Below are 25,020 nucleotides of genomic sequence, written 5' to 3'. Positions count from 1 at the left end.
TTTCCTTTTTATAACTTAGTCAGAGCCTGGCTACTCCAATAAATCTGGAATTCAGTTTCTGACTTATGCAGTGTACATACCATAACTTTTATACTTCATATTTAAACAGTTCTGGTAAAATATTATTATTATTAATAACAGACTCGCTGTTAGACCTTTAATAATGAGTCTGTTAACTCACTGTGGTAGGTCTTGCTGAACCAGTGACATATCAAACCTTAACGTTCTTTACTCTCCTTAGAAATCAACATATCCTAGCCATGCATTCCACTCACTCACCCATCTTATGTAAAAAATATTCTGCACTTCCCTCTTCATCACACTTTTACACAGCCTCCAGGGGGAAGTTTCCTTTTCACATTTCAGGTTTCTAATGCCATTTTATGCTTCCAGTTCTGAAAAGAAATCATGATTATATTTCTCCTGAATATTATTCTGTCAGTGGCTACCTCATTTAACAAATTTTTTTTAATTTCCTGTTTCCACCACAGGACTTTGTCTAATCATGGAGACAATCTCACCACCAGCTTACCTGGCTGAATCAATGTTTTTTAAGATTCTGCCATTCAGTCTGTAAGTTCCCAATATTTGTATACTGGAATCAAAAGAGTTGACCCTTTTAATTCTTTCAAAATTTCAGTTCCTTCCAATTTTCTTTACAATAGAATACTTGTTTATCTGGCTCAACATGGGGATCACTTTCTCTTTACATATTTCCTGTACACTCTTGCATTTGACACTAATTTGAAGATAAAACTTTTCTTAGATGTGTTCTCCATGTGAATTTGTGCACATGGAAAGATATAATTCCATATTATCCTTTTCTCCGAATTTTCCAATACAATTTTATACAATGATGCAACATCCATGAGCCCCTATTTATGGCACCATCTCAACCCCCCCCCCCCCATTTTTATCTGGGCTCGGAACTAGCATAGCTGACGAATCAGGCCTATGGGTGGAAGAGACCATCTTAAGTATTCCTGACTGCATAGCTACAGTGGGATTAATTTCTAGCTATGCTGTTAAGGTTTACAATAAGAAACAGCTTTTCCTTTATGCTTATCCACTCTAGAGAAAGGAAATGTTTCGAGATGACTTGAAACATTCTCTTTCTCTACTGTCACTTTCAGTGGGAACCTCAGCACAAGTATGTGCAGCATCCAATTTTGCATTCTGAAATTTGCTTTCATCAATCTAGAATATAAATGTGAATATCAAGCAAGTTGATATTCACATTTAATTATTATAGCTATACTCTTACTGCCTGAAAAAAAAAAAAAAAAATCATTTAGTATGATCTCTCTCCTTCTTTGCTTGCCAATAATGCCAATTACGTCAACTCAGTATTTCTATTTAATCCCAGTGATAGCTCCCTGTTTATATTCTGCTGATATATCTATAACGATGATGCCTATTTTCAGTTCTGTTGAGAATGTTTCAGTAGATGACTTTTTGCTGTTTGCTCTGGTTCCCTTATGAAAACAACTCAACCCGGTATTACAGAGAAATACTCCTACTCACAGCATCTGATTATGTTGTACCATTATAATGCATATGTAATTTCAGGCAATACAGAATATGATTTGGCTGGCTAAGTTCCAAACAGTCAGCCCATTCAAGCAGATTTTAATAAGACACACCTCAAGATGTGAGCTTACACACTAGGTGAAGCCCAGTTGGTTGTCCACATTTCTTAATGATCCTAAAGCATCCAAAATAAATAAATAAACAAACAAGATTAAAGAGTTGTCTCTTTAATAATTATAAATGATTTTTATATTACATTATTAAAGAGACAACTCTGGTTGTTCAGTGGGGAAAGAATCAATCATGTGGCAATGAGTCACATGTTTGATTCTATTGGTCAAATGCTTGTGTTCTCAATAGTTTTCTCTTTTTTAGGGATAAAAAACCAAGCTTCTAGGACAGAAAATCTCCAAATGAGATTGCCTTCAGTTGAAACATTCCCTTATAATTGAAGTATTGGAATATTGTTTTGAACAGTTGAAAAAACATTTGGGAACTGCCACAGTTCCATCAAATTTGTAGCACTGTATAAAGTAATTATAATTTTTCATTACACATTTAAATAATAATAATAATAATAAAAAAAAACAAATCAGATATAGAGATTGTGACATTTTAAAATGGGAATTTTTCTTGAAAAAAAAAAAACCCCTTATAATAAAGTAAACAGTTAAATTATGTTAACAGAAACATCACAGAATTTTAAAATTAACAGATGACAAAACAGTAAAAAAGTCTATTTCAAACTCACTTTCATGTTTTCAAAGTTCATAAAGGAACTTTTATTGTCATTGAAATATTACAAGATTAAAATGCCCTATAATACATTCTCACTGCTGAGATATTTCAATATCCCTGCATCAAACAAATTGAACACATTTCTTTCTTTCTTTCTTGTTTATCCATCCTCTTCTTCTATATTTTTATTTAATTTTTTAAATTATAGTAAATTTTACACCTTTTAAAGCTTATGGAAAGGCAAACACTAATCTGAATTTAGATCTTATGAATTTAAGAACGTCTTACTAACAATTTCTTAAATAAATTATATTGCAAATTGTGGATGTTCTGGCATGATATTCATACAAAAACAGAATGGACAACAGAATCATGTGACGTAAATTTATCTAGGTTTCAAATACATAACTTGTATTAAAGGGACTTGAAGTGAGGGATGTGGGAGACAAAAAAAAAAATTAAAATATTAAAATTATAGCAAAAATTGAAAAATTTACACAAATATACAAAATATTCAACACATACTTAGAGATTAAATTTTCATTTTATGCACATATTAATCCAATTTGGGAAAGGAATTTTTAGTACCTTCAGATTATTTTATTTAAATAACTTTTTTCTGGCTAACTTCTGTACAAGTTTTACTAGCTTCAAAGTGTGTTCATAATTTCTCAGCAATGCTCCCATAAAAAATTCTTGTTAAATATCACTTTAATATCTGAGTAAGTAGTCAGATTTATTTGAACACCGCTGTTAAACAATTTGCTAACTTTCTCAAATACATTTTCTTTCCTGTACACATCATTTAGCAGCTGGGTCATGTTTGTAACGGCAACATTATAATTTCATCATTGGGTCACTTAACTGGAATTATGAGAAAGCAGAGTTGTAGTAGTAATCACCTCATGCTTGGCCATGTGTCATCACAATCAGGCAATTTTAGAGAAACTAATCTTCTTGCAAATTAACATTTTTGTTTTAAATGTCATTAAGATGTAAGAGCAAGCATATAACTACGAGTCATTGCCTGCAGTTCTTGTAATGCATAGTCTTCAGGCATTGGGAGGGAAGTGATATGAGTTGCCAAAAGATAAGTAGGCTCATGTACACCCCCTTGACGGGCTTTTTGGAGAGTCAGAACTGCCCTTAATAAGGTAGCTATTTTCTTTGCCATTTCTGATTGGCATAATCTACATAAAAATAAAAAAATAAAATTTTTATTTAATTACTATAAATCTGAGATGGCAAAACATATAAAACATTAAATTATATCTTCATGAAGGTTTACAAAATTACAGTTTACCTTTAACACGTTCGCTGCCAACTACGAGTATACTCGTAGTGGGTAAACCTGCTTCACAAGCCAGCTACGAGTATACTCGTATGACGCTTACTGCCGGGAACGAGATTATTGTATTGACCTTGAAGAAGTGAAAATGCTTGGCTTGTGGGGCTAGCATCAAAACTGTGTATTCTCATAGATCGTATATGCTCTGTACAAGCCAACTACGAGTATACTCGTAGGACGCTTACCTCCAGTAACGAGATTATCGTACTGACCTTGAAGAAGTGAAATTGCTCGGCGTAGGGGAACAGACCATGCCGAAGTAGCGTGGCAGCGAATGTGTTAATTAATGTCAGAGGGAAACAAAAAGCACACACACACACCAGCTGTTAAAAATATTAAAACTTTGCCTGTAGCATTTAACTATCTGTTCCTTTCTGGATAAACAAGCAACAAAGGACTCAATATTTCAAATGATGAGATATTATCTGTAATATAATCATATATATGCAACTAGAATAGATACAGAAAATTATTCAGAAAACCCTTTTGTGTGTGAGAGAGAGAGATGAACTGCTTAGAATACTTCTACTGCTGGCTAATGCTAAAAGATGCAGTTTTTAGTAGCATACTAATGAATTGACAGTGTACACTAGAAATATAAATTAAATAAACTTTAATATATACTTTCCGATATTTTGGCAAACGTCACGTTGCCATCTTCTTGGGAACTTAATACAAAGACACGTGCACACAAGTACTACATAACAGCAAATGAGAACCGAAGCTAGGAAGCTAACGTTTTCCTAAAGTCCTGATGGTGCCCCCTGGCGGGCTATATTGGTAGTTCTTGGCCTTTGGGTTGAAGTTCTTCTGATAAATGTTTCCCAAATTTGGGGCAGTCTCATGCATCCAAATTTGTTGAGGTTTGGCATGTTCCTAAGGGCTGAGGCTGATTCCATGAATAGTCTTTCATATTTGAACTTGCTGTGGTGTATTATTGTGGCTTTCTTCCATCTTATTCTGTAGCGAGTATCCAGAGCATGGTCTGCAGGCCCAGAGTGGCTGTACTGGTGAAATCGGATGTAATCCTTGTGTTCTGAGATTCTGATATTTGCTGTCCTGCCTGTTTGGCCAAAGTAGGACAATTTACAGCTGCAAGGGACCTGGTATACACCAGGTAGGTCAAGGGGAAGTGGTTGGTCTTTAGTGGAGCAGATAAGGGATGCCAATTTTCTGTGTGGTCTGTAACAAGTGGTCAAGTCATGTTTTTTTAAGATTTTGTTGATTTTTTCCAAGGTGCCTCGGACGTAAGGAATGGTGATGGATTTAGAGTAATCTTTTTTGTGAATGGGGGTGGGGGAAGGTGGGTTGTGGATAACTGGTTTAAGTATTTTTTGGATTCTTTTTTTTTTTTTTTTGGGGTGGGTGGGGGTAGCCATTGGCTGAGAAAGTTTCACGGATGTGATTTAGTTCAGTGGTCTGGGCTTGATCATTTGAACAGATTATTTTTGCCCTGTTGAATAGTGTCTTAATAACTCCATATTGTTGTGGGGGGGGGGGTGATGGGATGGATTGTTGGTGAATGTATCTGCCTGTATGGGTGGGTTTTCTATAAACTGAGAAAACTAAGGTTCCATCAGGTTGGCGGGTGACTAGTGTGTCTAGGAAGGGGAGGTTATTGTTTTCCTCTTTTTCCAGGGTGAACTTGATTCTAGGGTGTTGGTTGTTTAATGTGTTAGGAAAGAGAGGAGTGAATCCGGGCCATGTGGCCAAATAGTGAACACATCATCAACGTAGTGAAGCCATATGATAGGTTTTTGTGGGGCTGAGTTTAAGGCTTTCTCTTCAAAAGTCTCCATAAAGAAGTTGGCCAAGGGTGGGGAAAGTGGTGAACCCATGGCTGTCCCCTCTATTTGTTTTTAGAATTTTCCCTGCTAAACGAAATAGCCTGAGTTCATCGTGACCTGAAATAGGGCTGAGATATCGGGAGGAAATTTAGCTTGGATTAGCTCCAAGGTTTTCCTGAGTGGGACATTTCTGAATAAGGAGGAGACGTCAAAACTGACCATTATGTCATTATGTTGGAGTGTAAGGTTTTCTATATTGGCTTTGAAGTGGGCTGAGTTTTTTGTGTGTGATGGTGTGTTGCCAGTATAGTGTGAGAGCACTTTGGCCAAATGCTTGGCTAGTTTGTAAGTGGGGGAATCAATGCCATCCACTATGGGACGTAATGGCACATTTTCTTTATGTATTTTTGGGAGCCCATATATGCGATGGGGGGGGGTCTAGAGTTATATGGTTTCAGTCTGCTGGTAATCTCCACAGGCCAAGAAGTGACCTTCTTAAGGAGCATATGGAGTTTTCTAATTTAAGAATTCATATAAATAATAAATATTATTTATTATTTATATGAATATATATTATTATTTATATGAAATATTAGAATAATAATAAAGAATTCGAACGAATATGGAGCCGACATATCAACAAGTTTGAAAAATTAATAAAGAACTCTGCATCCAAACCTAAACTACAAACCAACACTGTAGTTAACCTTTCGTCAGTTATCTTGAAGCCTGAAGCACTCAATGCTCTGTCACGTGGTCACAACTTCGCCATTGCTCCTAAGAAATTACCGGCCGAGGAATTAATGATCCAAATTGAACGCGGGATTCGCCACCTTTGAAACCACATCGCCAATGACATTAGATTGGATGTAGCCTGTGTTCTCACAAAAGCAAAACCTCCAAAATCCAACATATCCATTAGTGAATATAAGTCACTACAAGAATTGAAGAAAAACAAAGAAATAGTGATCACCAAAGCAGATAAGGGGAACGCCACTGTGGTACTCAATCTTAATGACTACACAGGTAAGCTCAAGGCTTTACTATTAGATCGATCCACTTATCTCCCTATTGAATACAATCCCACCAACTCTCAAATTAGAAAACTCCATAGGCTCCTTAAGAAGGTCACTTCTTGGCCTGTGGAGATTACCAACAGACTGAAACCATATAACTCTAGACCCCCCCAGCATATATGGGCTCCCAAAAATACATAAAGAAAATGTGCCATTACGTCCCATAGTGGATGCACTGATTCCCCCACTTACAAACTAGCCAAGCATTTAGCCAAAGCGCTCTCACACTATACTGGCAACACACCATCACACATAAAAAACTCAGCCCACTTCAAAGCCAATATAGAAAACCTTACACCCCAACATAATGACATAATGGTCAGTTTTGACGTCTCCTCCTTATTCACGAATGTCCCCCTCAAAGAAACCTTAGAGCTAATCCAAGCTAAATTTCCTCCTGATATCTCAGCCCTATTTCAGTTTATAATGAACTCAGACTATTTCGTTTGGCAGGAAAAATTCTATAAACAGACAGAGGGGGATAGCCATGGGTTCACCACTTTCCCCACCCTTGGCCAACTTCTTTATGGAGACTTTTGAAGAGAAAGCCTTAAACTCAGCCCCACAAAAACCTACCATATGGCTTCGCTACATTGATGATGTGTTCGCTATTTGGCCACATGGCCTGGATTCACTCCTCTCCTTCCTAACACATTTAAACAACCAACACCCTAGAATCAAGTTCACCCTGGAAAAAGAAGAAAACAATAACCTCCCCTTCCTAAACACACTAGTCACCTGCCGACCTGATGGAACCTTGGTTTTCTCAGTTTATAGAAAACCCACCCATACAGGCAGATACATTCACCAACAATCCATCCCATCACCCCCCCCCCCCACCTCACAACAATATGGAGTTATTAAGACACTATTCAACAGGGCAAAAATAATCTGTTCAAGTGATCAAGCCCAGACCACTGAACTAAATCACATCCGTGACACTTTCTCAGCCAATGGCTACCCCCCCCCAAAAAAAAAGAATCCAAAAAATACTTAAACCAGTTATTCACAACCCACCTTCCCCCATTCACAAAAAAGATTACTCTAAATCCATCACCATTCCTTACGTCCGAGGCACCTCAGAAAAAATCAACAAAATCTTAAAAAAACATGACTTGACCACTTGTTACAGACCACACAGAAAATTGGCATCCCTTATCTGCTCCACTAAAGACCAACCACTTCCCCTAGACCTACCTGGTGTATACCAGGTCCCTTGCAGCTGTAAATTGTCCTACTTTGGCCAAACAGGCAGGACAGCAAATATCAGAATCTCAGAACACAAGGATTGCATCCGATTTCACCAGTACAGCCACTCTGGGCTTGCAGACCATGCTCTGGATACTTGCCACAGAATAAGATGGAAGAAAGCCACAATAATACACCGCAGCAAGTTCAAATATGAAAGACTATTCATGGAATAAGCCTCAGCCCTTAGGAACATGCCAAACCTCAACAAATTTGGATGCATGAGACTGCCCCAAATTTGGGAAACATTTATCAGAAGAACTTCAGCCCAAAGGCCAAGAACTACCAATATAACCCACCAGGGGGCACCATCAGGACTTTAGGAAAACGTTAGCTTCCTAGCTTCGGTTCTCATTTGCTGTTATGTAGTACTTGTGTGCACGTGTCTTTGTATTAAGTTCCCAAGAAGATGGCAACGTGACGTTTGCCAAAATATCGGAAAGTATATATTAAAGTTTATTTAATTTATATTTCTAGTGTACGCTGTCAATTCCTTAATTATTAGTTATCATGTTTAACAGCGTATAAGCCTCGCTACAAGAATTAGTAGCATACTATGGTTTCTTCTGATAAAAACAAGATATTTGAGCAACATTATTTCATGTAAAAAAATGAAGTATTAATAACATAATTACATCAATTTAAAATTCAATTTGCATCCTTACTCATTATCATTAAGAAGGTTTCTGTTACTTAAATAATGTTTGCCAACTGTGTGTATTCTTAGGCTTGCATTTTCCCCTCCTCTCTCTTTCTCTCTTCCCTCCCCTTGGGAGGTAAAACATGTCTACTTAGTATGAAATCATTCAATTCATCTTTAGCCTGAAAAGTCCTTATCAATGTTTCCTGACATTCAACACTGAATAATTCTGGTAGATAGGCTTATACATTGGTTACTCATAACTATTATTTTTCAGGAAATAGCATATACTAAAATATTAATTATAAAAACTTTAATTAATACTTCCTATATTTCCTCAACATTGTATTGCAATCATCAGGGATCGCATAAAAAAACAATGATATGTGCACACAGGCACTAACACTGAGCAAATGAGGTTGAAGAAAGGCAATCAAAGTCTGGTCTAGAGTCCTAAATGGCACCCCTAGTGGGCTAAATTTAAAGAAGGAGTTTTCTTCAAAGGGCTCCAAGAAGAAGTTAGCCAAGGGTAGAGAAAGTGGAGAACCCCTCTATCTGTTTCCAGAATTTTCCTTGCCAAATGAATGAGAAATGCCATTGTGGTTTTAAACTAATTGAATTCCATATAAGTAAGCTTGTCTCCTTACTTCTAGATTGTTCTACATACCTCCCTAATAACATGTAAGAAAGTTTTAAAGATAAAAGTTGAGCAGCTCTCAGATGTGAACTGTAGACTAAAATACACAAAGATTATTGAAGAAAAAATGAAAGAGTTTGAGAACAGGAATCAAACCTTGGAGATTCAGTGGCAAGCCTTGAAGAAAGCCCTGACTAATTCAGCTAGAGAGGCATCTGGTGAAGTTGTCTGCAAGGATAGAAAAATTAGAACTCCACGGTGGACACAGGAAGTTATAATGGCAGTGAAGGAAAAGAAGAAAGCATATCAAAAGTTCCTGATAAATAAGTCAGCTTGTGCTCTTAGAGAATACAGAGACAAATCTAAGAAAGCTAAACACTGTGTAAAACTAGCTAAACAAAAGTCATGGGAGGACTTTGGCAAGAATATAGAAAATAAATATCAAGAAGGTGGAAAAATATTCTGGAGGTTGTTGAAGAAGCTTAGGAATGGAGGAAAGAGTGCTGCAAAAGGAGTTACAGATGATAAAGGTGACATGTAAACGGGAGAAAATGATATCCTTGAAGTAAGGAGTAATTACTTTGAAAAACTGCTAAATGAAACAAGCAGTGATGACAGAACAGTGGTAAAAAACACTGACCAGGCATGCAATCAAAATATATATCCATACTTGAAGTAGAAAAAGCCATCAAAGGCTTGAAATGTGGAAAGGCAGCAGGAATAGATGATATTCAACCAGAAATGCTGAAGTATGGTGGTATAAGAGTCTTACAGTGGCTGCACTGCATAGTTCAGAAAGCCTGGACAGAGGGACGAATTCCCGATGATTGGAGTACAGCTCTCATAGTACCCATATATAAAAAGGGAAATAAAACTGAATGTGAGAATTACGTATTTCCCTACTGAGTGTTCCTGGCAAGATCTATGCAAGTATACTTGAGAAACGGTTGAGAAGAATTGTGGATGAAAAGCTTGGTGAAGAACAAGCTGGATTCAGGCCAAATAGAGGCAGTCAGGATCAGATCTTCACTTTACGACAAATAGTTGAGAAATCATGGGAACATAACAAAGATCTGTATTTAAGTTTTGTTGATATGGAAAAGGCATATGACAAGGTGCCAAGAGAGAAGCTATTCAAAACGCTACAGTTATATGGTGTCAATGGGGCATTATATCAAGCAATACTTAGTCTTTATTTGAGTTGTAAGTCAGCAGTTAGAATTGAAGCAAGTACAGGAAGATGGTTTAAAGTTAAATCTGGTGTGAGACAAGGATGTACATTATCCCCTCTGTTATTCATTATCTATATGGATCACATTATGAAGGAAGGTGATATTAAACATGATATCAAAATTGGAGATGTTAATGTCAGCTCTTTGCAGATGATGTTATACTTCTAAATAAATCCGCTACAAGTCTGCAAGATTCTCTGATTAAATTGAATAACTGTTGTAATAGATATGGCATGCAGGTCAGCATTAAAAAGACAAAGACAATGAAAATAGGCAGAATCATTGAAAATGTTAACTGTGTTGTGAATGGAGAACCTGTGGAACAAGTAAAACATTTCAGCTACTTAGGCACGAGTTTTAGTGAAGATGGTAAATTAAATATAAAAATAGACAAGAGAATAAACAAAGCTGGTATGAATAAGAGAGAAATTAGTCGGAACACTAAATTAGCTGTATACAAGACAGTGTTCAAACCAGTTTTAACTTATGGATCTGAGAGCTGGATCAGAAGTAAAACACTTGACCAAAGGCTAGAGACCGCAGATATGAGAGTCCTGAGAAAGATTATAGGCATGAACAGATGGCATCAATGGCAATATCATATTAAAAATGAGGATATTAGGAAAGAACTTGACATTGTCAGCATCCAGGAATGTGTTAGCAGAGCTAATCTCAGGTGGTATGGTCACTTAAACAGAATGGGCGAAGAAAGATTAGTAAAACAAGTGTTCTCTGCTAGAATGGCAGCAAAACGACCCAGAGGAAGACCAAGATATAGGTGGATTGATACAGTACAAAGTGCCTTAGACGATAGAAATATAAGATCTGATAATGTTGGAGTCTTGACAAGTAACAGACTGATTAGGAGGAAAATTGTAGATAGGAAGTTAGTAATGATGATGTATAAAGTAAAAGTTGTGTTATTGCAACACAACAACAATACGGAATGAATGAATGAAGATGACATTTTTAATACCAAAATACCCCATATATAAACAAAATCAGAAACAATATATAAGACAGATAAATAGTAATTAAATATTAACTTAAACAAAGCCTCTTAATTGAACAACAGATGTCATAAAGAACTTAAAATTTATCAACATGCAAACAGAAAAAGTTATGAATTTTATATATCTAGGAGTTCATGTGACAGATGGTGTATCTTCCAAGGATATAACACAAAGATGGACAAAAGCAAATACTGCTTTTGGAAGATTAAATAATATCTGAAAATGTATAAATAAAAAAATAAAGATCAGAGAGAGAGAGAGAAATGACAAAAAACAAGAAGCCAAATTTAATAGTTTTCATAATGTGTGCATTAAATATTAAAAATCCTTTGTTCACAACTCATAACAAATAAGTGAAATAAAAGGTTCATATGGAAGTGAATTGGCCATGTATTGAAATGAGAGAAGAAATTCTAAAAGTGCCTCTGAGATGAATCTTGGAAGGGGAAAAAAAGATGGCTGATAAGAGAGAAGAGAGGTAGAATTAGTTGCAAAATGCAGGGGTAATTGGATAGTTAGGGTAATGAGGTAGTATTTCTGAAGGTGAAAAACTGACCAGTTTTATTCACAAAAAAAAAAAAAAAAAAGTGTACTAAAAACAGAACAGAATTAAAATTTGCACTAGTCTTCATGACTTTGAACTTATTACAATATCGTTTACTACTATTTGAGTAATTCTAATACATGGCTGGAAATCAAAAACAAATTATTAAAAAAAGGAAAAAAAAGTAACCACAACCAAAGGCTGGGATATTGCACCATTGTAGAGAATCACAGAAATAGGCAGCATTGAAAATTTAAAATCTAGTAATGTGAATTTAATTATGTAATATTACCATAGCATCAAGACACCCCCCCACCCTTGAAGGTAAAAACCAGTAAGTGATAATGTTTGATGCTTGTTATAGCAAATTTGGAATGTTTCAAGAGAACAGTGCATGGATCAAAGGAAATTAGAAGAAATAGAGCAAAGGAAATCATGAAAAATCACATGTTGATGACAAAACACCAAGGATTGACATGCACCAAATGAAGAACACAAAACATAAATGTAAACAATAATGCAAAACATAAGAAACCAGAAGAGTATGACATTATACAAACAAAAATTAAGAATAATGTGCAAATTTCAAACCAATGTGTTACTGTCACTTACCTGAAATCTTCATAATGAACTAAATATGTAAGTTTGTACCATTAAAAATAACTTAAAAGCTTCAACAGTCTGTCAAATTTATAATTGGTAGACTCCAATTGCAGGAAGGAGAGGATACAAATAACGAACAATGATTCTGCTGGATTTTGCAAAGACATTTGACAAAATACAACATGGAATCCTGTTATGCAAATTAGAACAAATGGGGATAGATGTGATGGTTATGTGGATAAGAAAGTGGACTGCTGGTGATATATGGAGTAGCAGAATATGGGTGAAAGCAGCTGAATAGTGGTGTGCCGCAAGGTTCAGTGCTAAGACCACTGTTGTTTAACTTGTACATAAATAAAGCAAAAATAGCTGAAAAGAAATATTCAGTTATTTGCTGATCACGTGAAATCAGATAGAGTAATAGTTAATGAAGGTGATGTGGAGAGCTTGCAGGATGATCTAAATAGGCTGTCAGTATTGGCAAAAGTTAATGGGTGTCAATTTAATGTGAAAAAATGTAAAGTTATGTGCATTCTAGGATAAACAGATTAAAAACCTTGTATCACATTGATGGAACTAAACTCCAGGGAATAAATGAAGCTAGGGATTTGGGAGTGGTAGTAAACAGAGTTGAAATTTAGAGGGCATATTACTAAGGTAGCTCATAAGATTACTTGGCTATTAAAGACCACACACACAAACAAGTACAGATAAGGAAGTTGTTATTCCTATTTATAAGGCCTTGATAGGTCCACATCTGGATTACTGTGCTTAGGTATTGTCTGCTGGGTTTCTCTGTGATGAAGAAATGGTGGAGAGGATTCAGAGACAACTGACCAAGATAGTGAGAGGTCTGTAGAATGCACCTTACGAGGATGGATTAAGGGTGTATGGATTGCAGAAGTTAGTTGACAGGGAAAAAGAGAGAATATGATAAAAACATTTAAGTTACTTAAAGGGTTTCATAGGATTGAAAGGGGGAAATATTTCAGAGGGGAGGAGAACAAGAAGTCATCCCTGGAGTAAAGGTGTGGTTAGTAGGAGTGCAAGGACTAGATATTTTGCTTGGAGTTGTAAATAATTGGAATGGGTTCCCAAATTCAGTTGTCATCTGTTAATGGGTTTAAGGAGAGGTACAATAGATTGTTGGATAATTTGTCTCCTGTCATGCATTGTCAGACTCCATGGAGGTGCCTGTACAAGAATAATCCAAAAATATCTTAAGGATATTTTTTTCCACATCAGGGATGATACATCAAAATCTTCCCAAAATATGCTTAAAGGTATCCAGAAGAGGATAATTTAGTTATATTATTATTAGTTAATTATTAGATAATTTAGACCCATCTCTCAAAGGGTCATTCCATTCAATTTTTCACAGATGTTCTAATTCTGTCTCTTTTATAGATATTTTCATAGGTGTTGTTTTGATTAACTGGTTGCCCCCATTTCTCCACTTAGTATTTATTGTAAACACATAAGCAACTGCTGGTCAACATGCATTCACTGTCAAGATTCAAACATATCAAACTAATATATTGTCCCCCTGTGTCAGTTACTCCACTTCTGTTCTTTGGAACAAGCTCTCCCATTATCTTGCATAAAGAAAAGACTACAACCTCCAGTTATTCAAAAAAACATACGTGGTTGGTCTGAAAAGTTCTCGGCTTAACAATGAAAAAACAAATTTATAATTTCAAAATTATTTTTATTTTTCAACATAATCTTCCTTAAGACTAATACATTTATTCCAGCGCCATTATCCCATCCCTCTAGTGGTTCTCAGTAAGATCTGCAAAATACCCCTCTACAGCTGCAATCACCTCTTGATTTGAAGAAAAACACTAATCAGCGAGGAAGAGTTTTAGTTTTGGGAAGAGATAGAAGTCAGAGGCAGCCAAATGTGGGGGAATAGGATGGATGTTCCAACAATTCATAGTGCAGATCCCTTAATATTCCCATTTGTGGGCAGGTGCATTGTCCTGATGAAAGATGCTTTTTTTCTTCTGCAAACCTTTTTCTCACAAATTTTTTCGTCTAGTCTGGTTAAAAGATCACAATAATATTCCCTGGTTATTGTTTTACCCTTTTCAAGATAATTAATAAATAAAATTCCTTTAGCATCCCAAAACACTGATGTCATGACCTTTCCTGCTGATGGAACCAAGTTTGTCTTCTTTGGCACTGAACAACTGGCTTCTGTCCACTGTTTGGATTCTGGTGTGTAATGGTGAATCCAAGTCTCATCCATAGCAATAAATCGATGCACAAAATCAGTTTTATTCTTGTTAAAATGCTCCAAGCACTGTTCCGAGATTTTCATGCGAGTGCATTTTTGATCTGCTATGAGCAAGCATGGCACCCATCTTGCACAAAGCTTTTTCATTTGCAATTCTTCATGCAAAATATATCCTACACATTCTTTTGAAATGCCTACAGTCCTAACAATTTCATGCACTTTTGACTTGCCGGTCATCCAATACCATATTGTGCACTTGATCAATGATTTCTGGTGTTGTTACACTTTTTGGACTTCTTTCAAGGCTGGTACGCCATGTTTAAACTAAGCAGCCCGTTTCTTAATTGTCAGAAACAAAGGAGAAGAGTGCCCATAAACTTTTATGAACATACATAACATCTTCAAGGCCCACCTTTCCTAATTAGGTTGTGGGGGCAACAGCTGCAAGAGGAACTTCCAATGGTCACAATCCTCTGCCATCAAGCTCAGGTGTTCTGGTGAGATTCCCAAATGTCCACCCACCCTCTGGCTTGGCAAAGAGGGCCTGCTGAGGGAGCCTCTTTTGTGGCATTCTGACCAAGTGCCTATACCAACGTAACTGTGATCTCTCAACACGGAGAAGCAGCAGTTGAGTGTTGAGCGTTTCTCGAATTGCAGAGCTTCTGACTCTGTCGAGTCTTGTCAGGCCCGCAATCCCTCGAAAGAACCTCATTTCAGCTGCTTGGATTCGTGTCCACATTCTTTCGGTCATTACCCAACTCTCATGACCATAGGTGATGGGGAGATACACTGTATTGAAGACAGCCAACTTTGCCTTCTGGCTTAACTCCCGCTTCAATACTGCCGACCGGCCAAGCTCCCGCGATATTGAGCTTGCTAAGCCAATTTGAGTATCTAGCTCTACTTTTATGAACTTCGAATGAATTTCTTTTGGTGTTGAACCTTCTTTTACAAAGAATTTTATAACTTCACGATACTCAATTTTATCCATTTCAAGGGATACAGACAACACTTTTGCTTCAGACAGCTGTATAAAACAAATTACTTGATAGAATGACTTGCAATTTCACATGGATGCTTACGACAGATGTACCAACTTAAAAAAAACAAAAAAACAACTTGCTGCTAGCGTTGCCATCTATGGTTGAGGCCGAGAACTTTTCAGACCACCCTTGTAAATATTACCATAAAACGTAAAAACATTAAAAGTTCAAAATCCATTAAAGAGTAAAAATCTAGAACTTTAGAACTGTAAAGGATGAAAAAAAGATTAATGCAAATGACTCAGAAGTAGGAATATTAACAATATATAATAAAAGATGAAATCCGTTTATGGTATAAAGTAAGCTATTTTGGGAATGCCATCCCCAGAATGAAGGAACAAAATTTTGTAGTGCATGTTATGTAGATACATAATGTACACTACACAAACAGCTGGAGGATGTCATCAGGCAAGATTTCACGAGGAAGGTGTTTCAGAGAGCAGAGATAAATGGAATGAAAGCAAGTAGAAGAAGCAGGATCAATGGGATTACTGTGCAACCACAGACACGAGACTCCTTGACAGTCCTGTGCATGGCAGAAGTAGGCGAATTCATTCTGATAATAGGATAATCAATGATGAGTATTTATTATAAATGTCAGAAAATTAGCTTTTCTTTTATGAAAATTCTAGTTCTTAAAGTGGTAACTGTTTTGCTTGTACAACAGTTGGAAAATTTTACGTATAAAGGACGTGATTTCACGTGTTGGTGACCAATTCTTTATTTCTTTCTCCCCTTCAACATGAATTGACTCTTCTTGGCACACTGCCAGCCGAGTGTCTCCCATCTGTGGTCAGACAGTAGCAGATTAAGTGTAAATGGATGTTCGGTAGCTGCTGCTACTACTACTACTAATGGTTGAATAGGAGTCTCAAAAACTTTGTTTTCATTGCAAATAAAATTATTGTTTGTCCTGGTCTTAATTCTGGGTCAGAAATAAAGACCATTTGTGGTAAAAATGCAAACAATTTTCTGTTGAAAATCTGAATCCATTTGCAAGTGTACAGTTTGAAAATCAGTGCTGACTAAAACTCACTCTCTATGACCCCCCCCCCCCCATATTGCAAGAATGACAAAAGATGGTAACATCATCCACACAGAGGGCATTACTTACAGCTGGACAAAGTTGCTCTTATGACCGAGTTAACTTTGCAGCAAACTTTTCAAAGCCAACAAAAGCTTAATGAGTTGGTGCACATTAATGCACATTTTGTAGCATTTTATCTTCATATTGCAAGCTCTGTCATGCAGCTTAGCAGTAAACCACATTCCAGTGGGACCGTTTAAAATATGATGCCTGAGAAGAAAGCATCAGACTCCATTAGAGAAAGAGAGTGATGAATGGTAAGAGTGGAGTACAACCTATGTGGAGAAGAGCAAGAACAATTTCCTGTCTATGATTCTCCATGTAAACTAGCTAGCCAAAGTTTATTTTCATGCATAAGCTGATATAGCTTGTTGTTTCCTGCTGGGATAATGTTTCTCTCACAATATACAGTAATCTGTGTAGGGCAGGCAGATGGTCATATCTTAGGGAACAAGCTGATCTAGCTGAATTGATGCAGTCTCATTTCTCATGATCTCACATTGGGATTAAGGGAAATAAGACTGCAGACACTGGCTGTGGGATCAAACATCCAAGCAAAACCACCAAATTTGATGGAAATATGTTGGGTCTGAAAGTATACTGGCTGTGTGGCATACCAGACTTTTCAAAGCCTACAAAAACTTAATGAGTTGGTGCACAGTAATGCACATTTGATAGCATTTCATCTTCATATAAGATAGTGTAAGCTCTGTCATGCAGCTTAGCAGTAAACCACATTCTAGTGAGACCTTTTAAAATATGATGTGTGAGAAGAAAGCAGCAGACTCTATTAGAGAGAGTGATTTTGATTCATCTCTTTAGAAAAATCAGTGTTCTATTCTATGTGTCTGAAAGAGTCACCTATAGACAGAGAGGAGTGGAATGTTTCCCCTAGCTCACACAAAGAGAAGCTGCACGATGAAATGCAATTATGTGAAGGTGGTGATAGTAAAATACATTCAAGCAATGTCATCTACAGTAATGTCTAGAGCAGAGATCTACAAACTATTTTTGTGGCTCTTAAAATACATTTCAAATTTAAATTAATTACCTTGAAATTAAGTTGTTTTTTTTTAAATAAAAATTAGAAAACAAACAGAATATCCTCCAATTATTTTCATTTAAAAAAAAAATCAACCTAATCTCATGGTTGCAAAAATTTCTCAAAGAGGAGTAAGCAGTTCACAAGCCACAAATTGTCAATGTCCAGACTGGAGAAGTAGGGTTTTCAATATAGTATTGGGGTTAATAAATCCAGAAGGCCAAGACTTGATTTGGGTTATACAACCAGAGGAAGATGTTTAAGGAAGGAAGGAAGAGGAATCAGAGGTTAGTTTGTAAAGTTTAAGATGAATCATATATGGATGTTGACAAGCAACAGCTGCTTGTTGTTCATGCATAATTAGAGTAAAGGAGAGGAATGGTGGTAACCAATTCACTGGAGCAGCATCCACGGAAAATTAGTTGGAGGGAATCAGAAAGGGAGAGCAGGGGGGGGTCATCATCTGAGAGAGATTTTTTGGTGTGTCACCCAAAATGTGAGAACGGTATTCTAATTATGAGTAGATTTCAAATTCATAATGTGTCAGGAATTAAGCAGCACTATTTAGAACAAAAAAAATTGCAAGTTTATGGAGCAAGAGATCAAACACATTAGACATAGTAAATAACCTTAAAGAAACTACACATATTTCATACTGAAACTAAGTACATCATCAGTGTGCGGAATAAATAAGCAATTCAAAGAGACAGAATATAAGGCAAATACAATACAAGGTAAAGATACAAGACTGTGTTCAAACCAATTTTAACTTATGGATCTGAGAGCTGGGTTAGAAATAAAACACTTGACTAAAGACTAGGGACTGCAGATACGAGAGTCCTGAGAAAGATTAGGGGGATGAACAGATGGCATCAGTGACAATATCATATTAAAAACGAGGATAATAGGAAAGAACTTAACATTGTTAGCATCCAGGAATGTTAGCATAGCTAATCTCAGGTGGTATGGTCACTTAAACAGAATGGGAGAGGAAAGATTAGCAAAACAAGTGTTCTCTGCCAACAACCTGGAAAACAAAGATATGGACTGATACAGTAAAAAGTCTTGACAGGTAACAGATTGATTTGGGGGAAAATTGTAGATAGGAAATTAGTAATAATGTAAGTTTTTCATGTAGTACTATCATATCCTGTGCACCCCCTTGAGAATTTGAATTTGATGATGATGAAATTGTGCAGAATTTGATGATGATGAAAAAGTGCAGATGACATAGGCATTCAACTTTTTTCTGGGGCAGGAAGGATTTATCAACCTATTCAAAATGCATATTTGAAATGTGCAGTAATTTTTTTCTTTGTACTATGAAGAAGAAATTACAAGAAAATGCTGTAATCCACTTTTATCCATTAAATTTATTGTAATTGTGTTACAAAACACAAGCTTGAAGGTAGTTATCATTGCACATACCACAATGATTGCAAAAAACAGTTGGACAGTGTTAACTTTTTTTTTTTTTTTAAAAAAATTCCTGATATTACTATAGTATATCAGGAATTACTACAGTATGCCACTATTCATATTGAAAACATAAACATGGAACATACATGCTTACAAAACTTCATGTATTATGTTATATTAGCTATATGTTTCTGCCTGTCACTCCAATATCTACAATTAATGAATGCAAAATACAATACAATACGATGAATGCAACAGACAATTACCAAACTATTTCCATAATAAAGAGAACTAAATCTACTGAACTCAATAACATAATAATATATGGCTCACCTATCCTTAGCTGTTGGACAGCTGAGACTGGAGATACGATAACAGACAGACACTACTTCAGGCTGCAATTTTTCTAAATCATAGGCACTTATATCTCCCTGAAATATTAAAATTTTATATTATCAGATCTAAGACTAGTTTAACAAATGTTTAAACATAAAATATTATTAATAAAAAAATGATCTTGTATCACATAAAAGAATTAATTTTTCTTTGCAGAGAAGCATATCTGCATCAATACCGGTAGTTATACACAGTAAAAATTAATCACAGCATTAACAAAAGCTTATAAATTGACCATACCCAGGAATAAACATGTGACTATGATACCTTAGTGACCATGGTAGAGTAAAAAAAAAAAAAAAAAAAAGGGCTAACATTTGACAAGTGAGATATATGCCTGACTGGTGATGAGGCAGAATAAAAAATTTTTCAAGTCCTGATGGAGATAACAGTAGCAAGCTTTTTTTTTTGGTTGGAAAGTACATTATGAAGTGATCCCCTTGCTTTTTGTGGTTTGAGTTATTCGCAGAAGCCCTACCACCTATGCAGGGTCTGCTCAGGATCTGGGTAGCATGAGTCATGCATCTAGTCTGTTTCCTGTGTACACATTTTGTGCTAGCATCAGCTGTGAGATTATTGCTGTGACATGTTCAAATAATGCTCAAGAATGTTAAGCAATCAGATTCGTTGTGGGTTATCTACAGAAGATGCCCCAAACTTTGTTCTGAGTTTTCCTGGCCTGGGCATTAAGCCTTCCAACTATAGTTTAGGGAAAGGGGGAATGACTAAATGTTTTGGTATTGCAGTTTTCTAGAAGATTTTTATTATAAGCTCTGTAACATGGTTCAACTGTTTTACTAACAGGAGAATCTGAATGTCACAGAATGAAATGTTGCTAAGGAAGAGAAAGTGGAAAGTCAGCTTGATCTATTTTCCATTGTGACAGAGTACACAGTTGCCTGTGTAGGAGTGAATATCATGAAAAAGTGATCACTCACATACATGCTGTTATCAATTTGACAGTTAAACAGTGGGAAAAGCGACGGTGAATAAATTGTTAGGTTGACAGCAGTGAGTATATGGAAGATGTTGCCTCCTGTGCATAAGAGAGTTCATAAGTTGAACGTATGATTTACAACCCTTCCCTGATGTTAGTATGTATGAGCATTAACAGCAGTGTTATGGCCATTTAAATCTCCCATTAAGAGGATAGGATGCCACTGCAGCATGAGGTTATCGACATCATTCTCGGAAATACCTATACTGAGAAGTAGGTGACAACTGCTTCTATGTTAATACTGACAGCAACTTGATGGAATGGGATATAGTTGCCTATAAGGATAGAAGCTTTTCCATGGGTAGGTCGATCTACTATCATATCCTTACAGATTATGATAATATTCTGCAGGCACATCGCAAAGATAGACAATGCTGCAGTACACTGGCTTGTATTTCTGCAGCAAGACCTTGATGTCATTGATATTTTGGCAAGATCAATGACTATTTCATTGTAAGAATGATTTCATTACTAATTTTTAGTGGATTCTTCTGGCTTCCAGTATTGTATGGCTTGTTTTTATCACTCTTGGATTATTATTATTTTTTTTTTTTGAGAGGGGGGGGGGGGTTATGGAAGTGTTCATATCTTCTTGCTCAGAAGAAATATCTAACACACCATCAAATTCAACTCCATCCAGAACACTGGGCAGTTTAATGAATTTATTTTCTTCTGGAGGTGCAGAGATGTCCATCCCATCTACTAATGGATATGGAGGCATGACAGTGGAACACAGGTAACAGAAGCATTTTAAAAAACACCATTATAGTATAAGACAACAACTGATCAATGAAATTCTTAAATTGTGAGTGTATAAAGAAAATAATAAATCGGGAATTAAAGAAGGTTGATACAAAAACATTTCCCACAGAAAAGATAACTGAAGGCCATCTGATCTATAAATTAAAGATAGCAAGAAATTATATACTTGGGGTTTAATCCATTATCCAAGTGTAAGCAAACGAAGTTTGCGCCTGAAGTATTTCTCAGGACTGGGGCAACTCGTGGCAAAGATGGTATAACTTCTCATCACTTGTGTCAGCATCCCATAATGCAAAGCACATCTCCTTGCAGACATGTATAATGCTATGCATTATGGGAAGGATCACTACCCAGACCAGTTTTGAACTTTACTGAGGTCTCATTAGTGGGAGTCAGACCCAGAGGTGGTGATACTAGGGTGGAAGTAATGGAGAAGTCATATTTCCATTTGCCAAAAGTTTTCACACCTTATTATTAAAAATACTCTAGATTAGAGATAGATAGTTGTTGAAAGCTTTTCACTTGGTTATATTATAAATTAAAGATACCAAGAAATACTGAGGCAAGTGATGAGAAGTTATACTGTAAAACTCGATATAGCTTGGAAATACCAAAGTGCTTTACATCAATTTTTACAGAGGTCAAGAAGTCTCATGAGATTATTACAAAAATAACCTTTTATGTCTCTATATATTTTAAGCTAAATATTAATGTAAATAACCCTACTGGAATTGACTGTACTTACTGCTTTAATAAAAATTTCTAGAATGTAAAAAACAAAGGCAATGCTTTGCCACCGGAACATTGTATAATAGCTGTATAAGGGCACAAGAAAGTTGTTTACGATTTAAGTATATGAAAAAGTTGCGAGCTCTGCGTATAAACACCTTCAAAGGTTAGTGTCAAAGAGATCGGCAAGTTTCAGACAAGTTTCCGCTGCCCGACAAGATAGGATTAAAGGAGTGCATGGAGGAGAAGAAAGAATGGGTCGGTCTTAACAGAAGATCAAGGAGTCGTGCCGAATTCTTTGGGGGTTACAATCCTTCGTGAAAGGTCCCCGAGAATGTGAAATAAAAAGGGAATGAGCAGAACACTGGGAGTTATCAGGATCGGCTGTGAGTAGCAGAAAAGAAGGCAGTTAGAGGTAGAAGTTCCAGAAGTAGGATCCAGAGGACCGGACGTTACGGCAAACCCACGCCAGAGGAGAAGAATGGGAATGACGAGAGAACAGCCGATGTAAATACCCGAGGCAGTGTCGGTCAGATATCTTTTGCTGCAGGAGGTCAACCGAAGCCAAAAGCCGCAGAGCGATATTCAAGCCTGTATGCTGAAACCTCTTGCATAAGCTTTTCGAGTACCGGAAAACTGCAGTTCAAAGCTCGCCAATATCCCAACAAAAACGTCCCCCAAAGCAAGACTCTCCAAACGGAAGCCTAAAGCCTAGGATGAAAGGAAAAGCATAGGGACTTTAGTGCAGGACCTTTAGATGAGTGTGCGACACAGAGCCTCTGTAAGTTTGTTCCATCTTTTGTTGTACATTCCTTTTGTAATCTAGGAGATACGTTATAGATGGATTGATAAGAAATAGTAATAAGAAGCATCAATAAGAGAGTCCTCTGATTTGTTATTAACCCCTTAATGCACCAATTAAAAATCAGAAAGCGGTCGTTTTTCTGCCAATTTTTTTATTCTTTATTTTCTTTTATACACAAAAGAACATTAACAAATCTTGGAAAAAAACCACAAAAAAAAATGTCTCTTTTTGCAAAACAAGGTTAACTAAACTGCATCTACTTTGCTAAACCAAGTTAACTCAGGCAAAAAAAATCTTGAAAATAATGTTTTAGTCGAAATTTACCACAAAAAGATACCTATTTATGCTTATAATAAAAGTTCAAATAATAACCTTTATTCAATAAAGGAGGTTTCATCAAAGTCATCACTACTTGCGAAGACATTGGAAGATTGCTAAAATCTCTGTCCAGAATGGTATTCTTGCCAGTATAGATTATAAAATAATAGACTTTATCCACTTTGTAATTCACATAATAAGTATGTTTTTATGCCGTAATCTGGCTTTTTTTGAGAGGAATATATTGCATCCATCCCAGACGAATAAAGCAATAAACATTCGTCAATAGCCACCAATTTCTCTGGCGTAATTGAATTGCCAAATTTTCTATTCAAATCTTCATAAATTGGCCATATTTTGTTGTTTGGGCAAGGGTGATTTGCTGGATCAAATTCATCATTATTTGATAAAAATGTAGAAATTGTTTTATGGTCTCGAAGCGTTACCCGCTCATACAATCCGGAAAAAATGGTGTATAAAATAATGGATTTTTTATCCAATTATGATGGTATTCTGGTTTTCTTACTGTACTTTGCAAAAGTAAAACAGCCAAAAATACTCTGATTTCATTTGGATTTGTGAAAAAACTTCTTGGTATATTCATACCAAGAAGTCTTTTCTTTACCACGGGTACGACTCCTCACATATCTATTTGTTTCATCCACAACATGTTGAATCAATCGATTATCAAAAAAAAAAAGCTCGAAGAAATTTAGCCAGTTATAATCGCCAACATCAATATTTTTTATACCGGGAGCTTCTGTGAAAGCGAATGGTGGAGGTGGATGAGCATCTTGTTGTATTGGATACTGTAAAATTTTATTGTATCTCTCTTGTCTAATTCTAAGTCGCCATTGTAATCTTTATTCTCTTTACTTAATAATACTTTCTCCTTCTAAGTTGTACTCTTTCTTATCTTAAATCTTACTTAACTCTTCTATAGTAAAACTTTAATTCTCTTAATTTCAATATCTCTCTTGGCTGATCTTTACACATAAGAACGATGCTAGTGGTTTGGGGGACAAAGGGAATACTAATGGTTAATGCCAATTCCTTTGTCTCCTCACTGGTTCTAATTCCTTTTTTGGATTCAGGGAAAATTTATTTTTCATGCACCACCCCGAATCCTAGATTAACAAAGAATGTAGAGTCAAGGAACCAGAACACAGTTAGCATACAATCTTAAGCTACTATAATTTGTTTGCAGTCGTAGCCTCTCTATAAACTAATCTCCCGCTGTGGTCCGTATTTTATGAGCAAGTGCAATAGAGAAGAAAATCAGGCAAGTCATCAGTTAAACAAAAAGAACAAAACATTTAATTCAATTGAAACATAGTACACATTATGAATACACTCTGATTAAGTAATCTGCAATTGCTAATGAATGAGCACTAATTACTCAGATTCTCTATATCTATCTTAACATGCATGACAAAGAACTTCATTTACAATTTATACTTGAAAGATCACACTTATTCATCAATACTAAAGACATTTATTAAGTGAATTACGAAATTAGCTTCACGTGCTCTTATACAATTTCTCTCACAAAATTAATATAACTTATTCAATCATTACAACAGACAATTCCTCGGCTCCACTGGCTCTCGCACTATTTCTTTCACAAAATACTCAAAATTCTCATATCTTACTCTATCTTTAAAAGAAACAATCTCTAGAGTCCTTCCTAAAATTTACAGATATCTTTCTAATTTACATTTAATTTCTAATCACATTTACATATAAAAAAACATAGTCTGTACGTTACCAATTGCTGGGGATATATC

The 25,020-nt window shown here is 36.0% G+C and overlaps 1 protein-coding gene across 2 annotated transcripts in view; it reads right to left on the bottom strand.

Annotated features, from left to right (window-relative positions):
- Positions 1-2,281: 2,281 nt before the first annotated feature.
- The window catches only part of Nup98-96 (nuclear pore complex protein Nup98-96), a 610,292-nt gene continuing 587,553 nt past the window's right edge, over positions 2,282-25,020 (bottom strand). For both annotated transcript variants that reach the window (XM_090395312.1, XM_090395313.1), the window contains 2 exons: positions 19,560-19,657; positions 2,282-3,458 (listed from right to left, as the gene is read on the bottom strand). In XM_090395312.1, coding sequence (XP_090251438.1) covers positions 3,257-3,458; positions 19,560-19,657 — 300 coding nt within the window. In that variant the 3' untranslated portion in view covers positions 2,282-3,256. The remainder of the gene's footprint in view (positions 3,459-19,559; positions 19,658-25,020) is intronic.

The sequence above is a fragment of the Typopeltis vanoorti genome, chromosome 7, assembly GCF_054136105.1.
Source record: "Typopeltis vanoorti isolate ZY-2024b chromosome 7, IOZ_Tvanoo_1.0, whole genome shotgun sequence".
NCBI classification, from domain to species: Eukaryota; Metazoa; Arthropoda; class Arachnida; order Uropygi; family Thelyphonidae; genus Typopeltis; species Typopeltis vanoorti.
The sequence above is the reverse complement of the archived record's forward strand: the minus strand, read 5'-3'. Positions and strand labels throughout refer to the sequence as shown.